The sequence below is a fragment of the Mytilus californianus genome, unplaced genomic scaffold (assembly GCF_021869535.1).
Source record: "Mytilus californianus isolate M0D057914Y unplaced genomic scaffold, xbMytCali1.0.p SCAF_1, whole genome shotgun sequence".
Classification (NCBI taxonomy): Eukaryota; Metazoa; Mollusca; class Bivalvia; order Mytilida; family Mytilidae; genus Mytilus; species Mytilus californianus.
Window position 1 is genome coordinate 2368364 of NW_026262581.1, and position 15335 is coordinate 2383698.

The 15335-nt window shown below is 33.4% G+C and overlaps 1 protein-coding gene across 1 annotated transcript; it reads right to left on the bottom strand.

Annotated features, from left to right (window-relative positions):
* Positions 1–4204: 4204 nt before the first annotated feature.
* Positions 4205–5147, bottom strand: LOC127733734 (uncharacterized). Its single transcript, XM_052243084.1, has one exon. It carries the CDS (start codon positions 4973–4975, stop codon positions 4352–4354), a length of 624 nt encoding a protein of 207 aa, XP_052099044.1. The 5' UTR covers positions 4976–5147; the 3' UTR covers positions 4205–4351.
* Positions 5148–15335: the final 10188 nt, after the last annotated feature.

Genomic DNA, 15335 nt, shown 5'->3' on the forward strand with positions numbered 1-15335 from the left:
AGCGCAAATCAGTGGCGTAGCCACCTAAGGCTCGACTAGGCAAGTGCCTATACATAAATTTGCCAATGAAAGGTTCCCGATCTAACACTTTAACATTCTACACAGAAGACATGCGATAGGTTTTAAATATGACGGACATTTTTCCTAAACAATGTAAGTATTAATCATATTTCATTAAACTGGTCACAGAATCTGACCTGCACACAGATTTTGAATATGTGCCGATTAAAATGATTCTTTTTCTCAATTGATGTACTGCTAAACTCTTCTTGTTATTTTCTTTAGAAATCCGTTTAGTTGCACATCTTTCTCAAACAATCATTATCATGATAACAAAATAAGATTTGAAGAATACCTTGGGCCTTTTACGTCTTCAATCATTTGTCATTGCTGTTACTAGCGGTCACGGGTATAATATTTATATATACTTAAAGAGTGATCTACAAATCGTCGTATGAATCCTATAATGATGTATTTCCCATTTGGTAATAGGGGTAGCGGTAAAAAATTTTAATTGAATTTTGATAGCTCAATATCATAAATATTTGACTGAGACAAAAAGTTATATAGGAATCGAATTTATGTACATGTAGAGTAACTCTGTTTGATTGGTTTTTTTTATAGACAAGCAACTTAGATAAATAAAGCATCCCTTTTTTTGGAGATAGAACAATGTAGTTTTATCCCTATATTTCCACTGGAGATAGATCATAGATTTTTTTTAACTTTGTAATATCCTCAATTCTGTGCTGCTGGATTTGCTAAGAATTGCTCATTGATTGAGTTCAAACCATGCAAACCATTTATATTCATAGTACTACTAAGATAATTTTAATAACAATTATTGAACAGCAAAAATACATGAGAAATAGTGGAGATACAACACTATAAAAATATTTTTCTCTGAACCAACTAGATGAATAAGCCATTATAATCCAATGGGAGTGTGGTGATAGAACAGTGTAGTTCTGACAAAAACTCTTAGAGTGTAGAAATCTCGTATTAGGGAGCTACCATTTGATTTTTAGGGGGGTGGTGCTAGGATGAAATTAAAAAAAAGGCAGGAAAGGTGTTTTGAGTAAAAAAAGGCAGGATGAGCAACTTGGCAAAAAAAGGCAGGATGACAATTTATGCAAAAAAAAAAGTCAGGGAAAACTAATAAACTTGGATCTCAAAAATATAGCTATCTCCATTTTTATTAAAAGCGGACATACAACACTAAAAGATTCACTAGACGAAATGTATGCCTTCTGAGTGGCAGACTTTCAATTTGGGTATAAATGTTTTTCCCAAGAAAATGGTAATTGCTCAGGGTAAATGTGTTGTTTTCAAAAGGTCATATTGGAAACCTGCATGCAAAAACGTAGTTGCGTACACATCGACAATTATTTTCTGCATAAATGGTCAAAATATTTTCGCCTCATGATGCCTACACTTAAATACTAGTCTAGCGACACCCCTGCAAATGTCCTATAAATTGAAGCGCAAATATCCTTTAAAAAAAGGCGTAAATGGCCTATGAAAAAGCGCAAATGTCCTATGAAAAAGCGCAAACCTCCCGCGCCGAAATGCAGAATGATAGTTTTCAATAATTTAGGAGGGGGTCTTTCAGCGATTTGACCATATGTTATTGAAAAGCATGACAATACAGGGTATCCAATTTCATTTAACGACATCTTGATATAAATTCTAAAATTCTTGTTATTTTAGCTTTTGAATGTTGTATTTTTTATGTGTATTGTGCATACCCTGGTATTTGGCAAGATAGGTGTGTATTGTATTATAAAATAAGATAAAAAAAAGTAATTGCAATTAATTTCAGCGGCAAGTTGTTTTTTTCATTATCAATGCGACTTGGGACGGTTATTATAGTAGTCTAAGTTGCTTTTTGGCCCCGAGACTACTATTCTCATATATACCGTAATATGGATTGAAGTTATTTATTTATACTCAAAACCAAAATCTGTTTGTGTTAAACAGTGGCTGATCGAGGGTGTTCCCCACGCCCCTTCTGGCCAATTTTCTTTCAAGTTACCTTTAAGTGCGATTCTGTATTGCCACCGCCTCCTGCCAGGCTTTTTACATTCTCCCAATTTGAAATCACTTATCCAGAGTCGGGTTAAAAGGGGGCAGGGGTCCCTCCCCTTACGGAGCTACATATATAGACTTTTTACATGTACCACTCCAAATGTTGTCTACGATTTTGGGGCTTTGGGCCCCCTTTTTTAAAATCCTGGATCTGCATCTGTTATCCGCCGCCGCTTAAACAGAACAGAGAAATTACTTAAAACATGCACACCTTGTAACAGATGTCACGATAAAAATTAATATATCGTCATAGATTGCATTTCTCATTGTAGTTTGAGTGAAGGTGGGTCTGTTGCAAAACTAATATGGCAGCTTAATATCTTGAGTGCTACTAGTTGTGACATTATAATTAATATTCAAACGAATAGTAAACCTATTAACTGTTCCCTACTCTCTGAGTAAAATAAAGTAGTGGAAGGTAGGTGTGGTTTCCAGAATATTTGTCTTCGGTATTTTTAATGATCGACAGCAGAGATGTATTATATATGTCTCTGGTGGCAGTAATAATAGCGGTATCATACTAACAAATTACAAAAGGGTTTGGGATCGATCAGGGCCGCGACTTACAAATCACAGACTCTTACGACAAATTGCCAAGAATCCCCTTTTTTTTCTCTTTTTTTGTGTTTATTTTTTTGGTAGATAGTCTTTAATACTTGAACTTATTTTCATTATTTTGCCTAGTAACAGGATAGACCGTGTTAACATAATAGACAAATTTCTTCATTTATGAATGCTGTAGTGAAATAACTACTCTTTTTGATGAAGTAATACTGTTTTTCTGCTGTTTTGGTTTCCAACACGTAATTGCACTTTTTACAACTATGATATTGGTGTAATTAATAGATATTATTGGTAACAGCATAGACATGACAAAAGGGTACCCACTAATTTTTTCTCACTGAATGTCTTGAATTTTCTTTATCTACACTGTTTATGCAAGAAACGTGCTGTGTTCAATTTTTAGGAAGCTTTGTGCTTTTGAAATCATCACTGAATAGTTCCATATTCATGGCGAGAAATAATTTAACGGTTGATTTAGTAGCGTACGCCGATTGAATTTTGTTTGTAGAAAAAATGTTACATAGAATAATAAAGAAGCTGTGATTTTTCTTCAGAGTTAGCCTTTTAAAATAGATCCTTTTGCAGATATCAAGGCAATCAGAAAATAGGAAAAAATCATTTGAAGTGTGTTACCCTGACACTGTATGCACATAAATAAATCGTGTTTATTATTGATGTCCCGACTCAGGAATCCTACAAACTTTCATTCAAACACTTACAACTGCATTTTCCTTTAAAAATAAAATGTTTAGCGTAGGTGTAATTAATATTCGATATTTATTTAAAATGACCCATATCACGGCTTTGTGGCGTCAAATACGTTGACCTGACCTTAATAACTTTGACCCGGGCATATCACCGACGTCAAATACGTTGACCTGACCTTAATAACTTTGACCCGGGCATATCACCGACGTCAAAATGTAAGAATCGACGTTGATAAGTTTGGCCCGGCGAACTAATCACGTCATCTTCCGGTTTGCTGGTGGAACAAAGAAAACACTTGTTTTTATCATGCAAAATACGCAAATACAACCCGATAAATCGATTATATTGTTGGCTGCATGTTGATATTGTAAAATATCAGCTGCTTTACACAATATGAAGCCTTTTTGAACTCGATCGCTGCGCTCAATCGACAAAAAGATTCATATTGTGACTCGCAGCTGATATTTTTCAATATTAATATGCAGACAACCTGATAATCGGTATCGAAATCCCTGGCTTAATAATTTACCAGTGATGTCGTGATAGATTACGATATTTGAAATCGAACACGAATGGGCATATCGAACGAGTTGGGATACATAAAAACTGATCAAATATCAGGCTCATTACTTAAAAAAAAAGGGCTGTATAGCCAGTCAAGGTCGTTAAAAACTTCCATTTGTTGTTGCTCATTACTTTGTACGAAACACGTGTTGCGACTACACAAGACTCATCAATAATAATGATATAAACACCTTTAAGGTTGGATAATTTCAAAATTGACACTATAACTTTATAATAGATTTTTTTTTCAAGATTAACAAAAACAAAAGTGAAAAATAAATAAACCTTCATCTTAAACATTTATTTGCATACACTATACATGATAAATACACCAGATTATTGACGTAAAACTATTCAAATAAACACAGCTTTTTGTTACTTACTACATACAAATTGAAATTAAACGAAGTCAAACTGTTAAAGTAATTTACTGTCGACACAAAACGCTAGCGATAGCTCCATCCTTGCGAGTTCCAAGCATGAACTCAACCCATTCACCCACATAAACGGGTTTTGATATTTTCCCCTTTTTTTCCGTGTCTATATTAGCAAACATCATTTTCACAGCTTCATCTTGTTGGACTCCTAGACAACGTAAACCTCGAATCATGTCGTCGGTATTTATCTCACCGTCGTGATCCGTATCATAAATGTCAAAAAATGAACCCACCATCATCTCAAAATTTTTCTGAAACAGACCTTTATTTACTTCAACAAGTTGTTCAAATGCATTGGCGTATTGGTCCTCCGTTATTGCTTCGCCTCTATTCAGCATTTCGGTAATCTCAAAAACCAACGCTGCGTTGTCAGGAGTCAATCCGCCATTTTTGCCAGAATTTGCCAAATCTTGTCCTTCCTTCACTAAAATATCCCATCCTTCACACAACCATTTCTTTAACACCGAATACTGTGGATCTTGTAGTTCATATTCACGTTTGAAAATGTCTGCTATTTCTGCGAAATCGGCTTTGCACATTCTTGCGTTTCCTTTAATGTTGTTCATTTTGAACCATGTTCTGATTTTTAAATCCATAAATTTTTTGTCGGTCATCTTTTTCAATTGGTTTGCAACTTCACTGACTATCTTTCCTTTTTGATTGAGTCCGTGAGACACTATGGATGAAATTAGTCATGTGTACTTTTATACCAATAAGAAGCTGAAGCCAAGTAAGGCGATTTGGGTATAATTACACATCTTGTAGGTCGTAGTCTGCGTAAATTAAAATACAATCCGATTTCATGGTGTTCCGTCGAGTCAAATTAATCAGATTTAAAATATCATGCAACAACCTCCATCGTTTAAATGAAACTTCAAGAAGATATATCACAAGAGATAAAGGTATCAGGAATTGGTGGATTAAAGATGACACTGAGCAACTACATAGAAATAGAAAAAAGTAAAAAGCTAGATATTTATAACCGAACTTTTAAATATCTTGATTGTTAATTTACACTATAAAGTCTAATTTATCCTTAGTATTAAACATGATATGTGAAATTCAATTACAATCTGGCGTAAATAACGTGTATAAGTGTTATCAAGTTGCGTTCATTGACGGTCAATTCAAAACAACAACAAATTAGGAATATTTCAAAATCCTACTTTTTAATTTTTTTTCAAAAAAAAACTCATGTGCAGACAGCAATGAAAGGAGTAGGCCCGGTAAGACCCCTTTTTGGCCCAAAAATATGCTAGTAGCATTTTTACAATTTGTTCAAACTTTTAGCTATTTATTGGAAAGTAGAATACTTTTGTTGCATAAATATGGGCTGTTTTTGACAATACAATGCACATGCATCAGGTACTAGCATCATTTTAAAATTCATGCTTATTACTGAAATCTTCCCAATTTTAGCGTTTGTGCTAATTGGTCAAGTTACAGTAAATGGGCTATGTTACAGATTTTCTTTAAATTTGGCACACACCTTAATTGGCTCGTTAAACTGTATCTGAAAATCGAAAAAATAATGCATTTATCTCTTTTTTTTCCGAAATACTATTGATTGAATTCTTTCAAAATAGGTGCCCATTTGTATAGAAAGCATATAAAATCAACGAAAAACGTTCTTAAATTTGTCTTTATATCATCAAATTTCCAATTTTTACTCCATAGATTTTTCTTAAAAAACTATATGTTCTTGGTACAAAAATTTCCGTTTCTATGATGTAAAATAATATTAGGGTCACCGACTTCGTTTTAACGGTATACATCAATCAAAGTTGTGTACTGAGTGAAAAAAATACCAAAAAACGTCGAAATAATCGTAACGTCATCGCGTTATAGACCGTAAAACGTCGATTTTTGACGTTTTTCACTCCCCACAAAGTAACGAATTGGTTAATACACTAAAAACGAAGTCGGTGACCATATGATTATTTTATATCATTAAAACGGAAATTTTAGTATCAACAACATATAGTTTTATAAGAAAAATCTATGAAGTAAAAATTGAAAATTTGATGTTTTGAAGGTAAATTTATGAACGTTTTTTGTCGATTTCATGTGATTTCTATAGAAATATTCATCTATTTTGAATGAATGCAATCAGTAATATCTCAGAAAATAAAAGAGATAAATGTATTATTTTTTCGATTTTCATATATATTCAACGAGCCCAAGTTATATGCATAATTATACCAAAATCTGTGACATAGCCCATTTACTGTTCCTTGACCTTAAGCTTGAATTTGAGCGTCTTTAATGACCAGATTAGTTCAAATCTTTTACATAAACTAATTGAACCGACTGAAGTAGACACTAAAGTGTTTAAAAATGTAAATAATCTTTCAGCAAATGTACTTCGAATTTTAGGCCAAAAATTAGCCCTTACCGGACCTTCTCCTTTCCCCTTAACGTAGCAACATTACACAATTAATTGGTTACTTGACATTATAAATTGTATGTTTGTCTAACACCAGAGCCATATTTTAAAAGTCCTTCGATTTGGTGGTCTCGTAAAAGCGTACTCGACTAGAGCGCGGAAGATCGTGTGTTCGATTCCCGTTCAGGTCAAAGCAAAGATTTGAAAACTGTTATTTGCTGCTTCTCAGATAAGAATTTATGAGTTAGAGCGAAGATTTGTTGGATCCTCAGGTCGGATCGGAGTCAGAATATTTGTGTTCGAGTATGGTGACATGTTATCCTTTCACTATTACTAGGTGAACTAGCACGTCAAATATCCGGCTCAGCATGTCAGTCTAGTCCAATGATTGGTTCATATCCATATTACTTTAACAGGTTCTCGTGCATGTTATAGTTGTCAGTGTGTGTTTAACCCAAGTCCATCATTCAGAGGTACAGACACCGACATAAGTGTACAAGGTGGCAGGATTTCTATATCAGAGGGTCAAATACTCTAATCTTGCATTTAGTAAAAGTGAGCACTCTTTCATATGGTAAATATAGTATTAGTAGTTAGTACTGTTTTAAAACTTGTTTCTGTTCTTTGTTATCGAATACAATGCTAATGTAGAGTTTAATACTTTGCTTACCTGATCTTTTTTTCCCATCTTTCCTCTATTTTCATTCGAGTTTATATCTACTGATCGAGATTGAGGGAAAATCGAGTTATCAAAAACATAGCTCATCCCCGCTGAATGGTTATTTGCCTGTCCAAAGTTTGGAACCTCGTCTGTGGTTGTTTTATCTAAAATGTGTTTTTTTATTCGGGAATCAAGTTGGTGCATGTTGACGGCTACAATACAATATTCCTAAACGGGGCAATTTGGAGCACGACACTAGTATGTTTTTTTAAGATAGTATGTCGACCTCTAGATGTCTTTCAAGTTAATTTTTGTGTCGATGGATTGTCTGATTGACGTTAATCACACATCCCCTTTTATTTATATTCGAAGAAATTTCGAAGATAAGGCAGAATGTCTGTCACCTTTCTCATTTCTGATCACTTTAAGTTGCATATACCTAGGAGCGGGTTATAGATAACTTATCCACGACTCATTAGACCTCATTAAAGTTTTTAAGTATGGATTGTAAAATAAGGGATTTTTTCCGAGTGCATAAATTCAACCAAAACAGGGTAGTGTTCGGTATGAGGAATATAAATAGAAAATTGAATATTCAGTGCAATCAATGAAAACAAAAATATCCAAATCATGTACCCAAACGCCTGGGAGATTAACCAACAGTAAATCATTTAGTGCACGTTTATTTCTTCATTTTAAATCATCCAAATTCGGGATTTGTACATATAGGTTGATCAACAATAATTATCATCAGAAAATTGCCAAACTATTTTCAAAGTAGGAAAGTATTGAGCTAACTTTTTCCAATCGATTAGAAGGGTTTTTCAAAGACTTCCTTTAAAGAATTCACCATTGCTACATAAAGGTGTGCAAATAAATTAATAGATATAACCACTGTGTTTCATCGCCACCGGAAATTGGGTACTAACGAAGCGGAGAGAAATGGAAAAAAAAGTAAACAAGGTAAGAATTCATTCAATTTAAAGCATTTCTGCTGATTTGACGAGGGTACCGCTTAAGAAATGATTTTCTGATATATAATTCTTTAAATTATTAGGCCGATAAGTACAATATTAAGGCAATATTTTGTGTTATACTCCAAATCTTGCCACTTAGTACCTGAAAATTTCGAGGTCGATTGTCCTCTGTCGCCCCATTTGCAAAATATTCAACTGTTTTTCATTATTTTTCCAGACACGTTTTTAGATTATGATAGTGTGACATCATATTGACTAAAATCTGTTGTCATAAAGATGTTTTTAAAGAATATGGACCAAAACATTGTTTGTTTATTGTACGGCGAATTGCAGGACGTTGTACGGCGAATTGCAAAATAACAACTTTTGTCTGTACGGCGTCTTGCAATATATTGTAATTTAAAGATGAAATTAACCACTGTTTAGATAATATCAAGTGACGAAATTTTGGCTGTATCAAAGCTTTACCGGCTTACAAATATACAAAATAAACTACTTATCAAATATTATAAAATATATGCCGTTAATTTCGTTCAGAAGTCGTCGTTGCGTACCTCTATTTGACTTTGCGTTTTTAAAGACAAAAAGGTTTTTTTCAACCATATTATCCTAAATACATTCATATATCGTTATACTACTAACGATTGTTGTCTTATGTGTTGTCAGGGTGAAATTTTGTAAGTTCAATAAAAAAAAACCGACCATTCATCTTTTGTTGGCGCTGGTTTTTTTTTAAAATATAAACAGTGGAGATGTTGTATGATTGCAAATAAGATAACTATCCACCAGGGTCAAATAAAGTGTATGTTAGCAATTATATGCTATCGTTTGGCCTTCAACAACGAAAAATCGTACCTTACAGTCGGCTGTAAAAAGCCCCGACATGAAAATTGTGGAAGGATTCAACAAGAAAACTAACGGCCTAACTCATAACAAAACAATTAACGAAAAATAACAAATATGATAGAGATGAACCAACGACAACCACCAAACTACAGGCTCGTGGCTTCGGACAGACACATACAGAATGTGCTGGGTTAAATAGATATAGGAAGATGTGGTATGAGTGCAAATGAGACAACTCTCCATCCAAGTCACAATTTATAAAAGTAAACCATTATAGGTCAAGGTACGGTCTTCAACATTGTTTATTGTTTATTTTTTAAATTTCTGAAATGAATAATTTGTTAGAAGAAAAGTGAAGAAAATACTTTGTTTTCATTGAAAATTAGGAGAAATAAATCATGAATTGTGTTTCGAATTAAATTTCTTGTTTCTTATTGAAAATAAGATTGTATTTTTTTGAGTTTCAGTAAATTCAATCAATCTTTTTATTTACAGGGAAAACATAATAAAAGACTGTTGCTAAGGCTGTTTGGATGGAGATGGAGGGGTAGTGAAAAGGAGTGTATTCGTCCGAATTTTCATTGTTACAGTAGTACATTTTCATGATTACTATGTATAATATTTCTCAGTAAATTTTAATGTGATATTGTGCCAATTAAAATTATATAATTAATACAAGTAAGACTTGCATTTGCCTTAAAAGATATAGCAGTACGTGACTATTTGGTTTCAAACACACCTTCTCTGTTTTGAAACTTATAAAGGTATGGATCTCGGCCTATCTGTTTGGTTGAATATAAATGTGAATTCATAGAGTTTCAAAATCAACAGTAAGCCCTATTTTTGTGTGTGTGTAAATAATCTAATCTTTAGATAGATGCTAAAATTAAAATCATTTTTCTTAATACGAAGAAAAAAGTGCAACTTAAGCACGCCTGAATGTAAAAAGGTGTACCCGACTTATTCGTTCACGATAAGAATTAGTCCGAGATTACTCTGACGTCCAACGGCTGTTTTGCAAAACAGCCGTTGGACGTCAGAGTAATCTCGGACTAGATAAGAATTTACCGATTTCGGTATTTTAACAAAACTGTTTACGAGGGCAAATAAATAAATGAACGCTATCAATTCAACATATAAATTTACGTGGATTTTTCCAAAAGAATTTATGAGTATGCACCATCAGGATTCAAAAATATTTCAACCTGTCCTTATTTGATGTTATTTCATTATAATTCTTTAAACTTACAAGTCGAAGATGCTAGCTTTTGTGAATTGTATTATTAAGTATATAATATTATTATAAGATGACAACCAAAAAAAAACTTCATACAAGGTCATCTTTATTCTCAAGTAGAAAATTTATATAAATAGTTTATGCCGTAGCCACAGCAGGATTTGTATCCCTTGTATCGGATTCTTCTTTCATTCTTTCCAAAAATGATTAATCTAAGGTTAATATTTTTTTTTAATTTAAACAGTGTTAGCCACCGAGCTTGTTCATTTCTTACTATATAGAGATGAAGTTTTTTTAGAAAATTAATGTTCTTTATTCTAATATATTGGCTGTATCTGCCTTTTACAAATAAGACAATAACATTAATTGAAAAAGGAGACGTGGAATGGTTTTCACTGAGAGGACTTTCAAACAAAGTCCAAATGAAATAGATTTGACCAACTATTGGTTACTATACACTTCACAATGAACAAAACCCATACCGTATCAAAATTTCCTGATTTATGACAAAATCATAAAACAAATATGTCAGGCAGCAACTTCCGACAGCCGCTATATTACAAGTTCCTGACCGGGCTTAAACATGTTTGTGAGCACTCAAACCTCCCTTAACATGGTGCCGTGGTGTAGCAATACAACATTTTTTTTGCAGAGAATGATAATTCATTTATATTTCATTTTATCTGAAAGTTGAAAGAGAATTCATTCACTTAATGGTTCTAAATATTCAATGCGGAAAAATTCTCCTGCCATTACCTCCTTCCTTCCCTCCACCCACAACCCATCCCCGAAATGTTCATCACTTATATGCAAATGCTGACTTATGTATGGTTAAAACATTTGGTTGAGGCAATCTAAAGTTTGAGAACAGAAACGACAGCTTTAGCTTTTTTTCATTTATAAAAGGGCATAACTCAAGAATGGTAACAGTGATGCTACCCAATTTATAACTTGATCTGTGTTTTGTGGTGATAAGCATTTCGTGTACGTTTTAAACATTTGGTCAAGGCATACTAAAGTTAGAAAACGGAAACCAATTATTGGGACTTTCTGGACGGACGGGAGAGACGGGTCGGACGGACATGGGTAACATTTAACGCTACGTTAGGGCAGAACAACAGGTCAGTAAAACAGTGACATGCCTTTCCGAAAGTTACATTTGCCAGCTTTTGTATATGCCGTATTCATATTGTATACATCAGGTATGTAAAAGATGTTATAGGACTGTGTTCAAGCCTTATATTGTGTATACATCTTAAATGGTGCCAAGCGAATTGTATTTTTATCAAATGCATAATTAGATATTTGAACCTAATACTTTATTTTCTTTAAAAAGACGGCAAATAAATATTTTGAAATTAGCAAGTTGCCATACAGTTGAAAACAAGTTGCCATACAGTAAATTTGTCAACATGAGCAAGTTGCCGTACCCTAGACTTTATTTTTTATGGTCTATATTCTTTAAAAACGTTCATTTTGACAACAAATTTCAGTAAATATGATGCCACACTATAATAATCTAATAAAGTGTCTGGAAAAATAATGAAAAACAGTTGAATATCTTGCAAATGGGGCGACAGAGGACGATCGACCTCGAAATTTTCAGGTACTAAGTGGCAAGTTCTTGAGTATAACACAAAATATTGTCTTAATTTTGTACTTATCGGCCTAATACTTAAAAGAATTATATATCAGAAAATCATTTCTTAAGCGGTACCCTCGTCAAATCAGTAGAAATGCTTTAAATTGAATGAATTCTTACCTTGTTTACTATTTTTTTCCATTTCTCTCCGCTTCGTTAGTACCCAATTTCCGGTGGCGATGATACACAGTGATAACATGTCAAACCAAATGGCTTTTATGAAAACTAGGAGCTGATCTATTTTACATTGGACTTGTATAGTAGATATGTACTACACTTTAAGTGTTGTAGATGAACAATTCAAAGACCCCTCTGAAAATTTACACATTTAATTTATATGGCATGCAACGCAAATGAAATTTTGATTTTTAAATTGATAAACCATATTTAAAATAATCAACAGTAAAGGAAAATGTTGATTTAAGTAAATCTTGAAGTTTGTTTTTACAGTTTGCGTTCACTTCCTTGCTAGTTAACCAGACATGAAGTAATCCAGTCTGCATACAATTTCCTAATGAACAACATTGCATACTTATGAAGTAAATATATAAACTTTGTTCCTTTTCAATCTAAATTAAAGGAGATTCTGCCATGACAAACTTTTCCAAATGCAGAATTGGTCGAAGTTACTTTACACATTAAAAAAATAAGTAAAATGAATTGCGAAAATTAAAATGAATTTATGTTACTACATGTGATGTGAAATAGTTCTGTCACGTTTCATTTTATTAAAATATAAGCTGTAGTAATGTTTTGTTGATAAGCTTCCATTTACATGTAGAAATGACAGTCTTAATCTCCAAAAACCAATCTGTTCGTCAATGAAATAGGAGCTGGTGCTAGTGTCTTCACATTTTATGTTTGGGAGTCATTATTTAGTATGATATCAAAGAATAAAAGTTGATGAAATTAAACCTTAATCAGCTTTCTCTTTAAGCATGATAATAACATTTAAGAAGCTTGTAATATCATTAATGTACTCACTTCTATATACATGCTTCTTGGGAAATTATTCAACACATATATATCCGTAAAGGTGTATATGAGACAATCTCTTACAAAAAGCGCATATAAACAAAAGTTGGTAACTTCCATAGAATTTATTTTCCAAAATGTTAAATATGTTGTAAGATTTTAAAAGGGCAATAATGAGATTGTTCGTCAGCTTTAAACTTGTACGTTATATTCGATATTTACATGTAGCCATGAAAAATGATGAATCGATATTGACAGCGATTGATGATTTGAAAATTCCAAACTGTTTGAATAAATAAAAAGAATACTTTCAAAAAGAGGGGTACTATTAAATGTATTTTTTAAGGAGGGCTCATGCAAAACATTTTCTATTGTGCCAGTAATTTTTGACCTTATATGGGATCATCGTTCATAGTTTGGAAATCAAATAGGAATTACTCTAGACAAAACTAATATCACTTATCAAGTATCAGTACATATAGTTGAATAATTATAAGTCTACTTATAAAATCACTGACAAATCGTCTTTGATCGTCTTTCAGTGCATGCAATAACACATGACAATCACAAAAATTATTTACATCACCGCCCCTTCAAGTGCACCATCGACCAATCATCAGTAGATATATTGTCACACATCCATTGGTATAACCAGGGACATACTATATTGACTATTCCCAGGTATAACTTATACTATCGCCGAACAATCATTGGTGTACGACGACAAGTAATCATAATACTTCATAAAAAATGAATGATTAATTGAAACTATATATATTGCAATCACTACGATCGTCAGTATACCTAATATCACTTGTCGATCATCAATATACTTATAATGACTGACCGCTCAGTAAACTTATAATGACCTATCGACCAATATACTTAAAATGACCGATTGATCATCAATAACTTACACATGACTTACCAATCGTCAATATTCTTAAAATGACTGACCGATCATCAATGCACTGAATAGATAGTTTATTAATTTGGTGATGTCTTAGGGTTAGATAAAGTGTCAATTACCAATCCGCTAATGTGTGATGCAAATTCACACGATATAACTTATCAAATTATTGAATGGGAGTAATACGACCGGTGTCATATGTGATGCAGGATCTTCTTACCCTTCCGGAGCAAAAGATATCACCCCGATTTTTTGGTGGAGTTCGTGTTGCTCAGTCTTGTATACTGTTGTTTGTTTTTTGGTAGTTTTTCCGGCTTTTTATGATATGGCATTATCAGTTTTTTTTCGACTTATGAGTTTTATAATCCCTTTGGTATCTTTTGCCTCTCCTTTGTATAACTACCTTGTCAACATTGAGATTGTGCAGGTGCGTCCGACTCCGATCTTAATTGACTAGGATTGCCAGATTTCCTGCCAAAGGTCGTCAGTTCTCACTCAATCCTATCACTTTGAATTGTACATATCTGCTCAAATCTCCTTGTTATGATCACTCAATCCTATCACTTAGAAATGTACATATCTGGACATATCTCTGTTATGATCACTCAACCCTATTACAGAGAAATGTACATATCTTGTCACATTGTCACATCTCCTTGTTATGGTTTACCCAGACCTATCAGTCTGAGAAATGTACATATCTGGTCACACCTCTGTGTAATTATCATTCAACCCTATCACAGAGACATGTACATATTTTGTCAGATCTCCCTGTTATGATCACTCAACCCTATCACTTAAAAATGTACATATCTGGTCACATCTCCCGTTATGATCACCAAATCCTATCACTTAGAAATGTATATATCTGGTCACACCTCTCTGTATTGATCACTCAACCCTATGACAGAGAAATGTACATATCTGGTCACACCTCTCTATCACAGAGAAATGGTCATATTTGGTCACATCTCCCTGTAATAATCACTCAACCCTATCACAAAGAAATGAACTTATCTTGTCCAATCCCTGTTATGATCACTCAACCCTATCACAGAGAAATGTACATGTCTGGTCACATCTCTCTATCACAGGGAAATGTACAGACCTGATCACACCTCTCTGTAATGATCTTTCAATCACAGAAAAAACATATCTCCCAGTTATGATTACGCAACCTTATCACAGAGAAATATACATATCTGGTCATATCTCTCTATAACAGAGAAATGTACATGTCTGGTCATATCGCTCTATCACCGAGAAATGTACATATCTGGTCACATCTCCCTGTTATGATAACCCAACCCTATCAGAGAGAAATGTACATATCTGGTCAC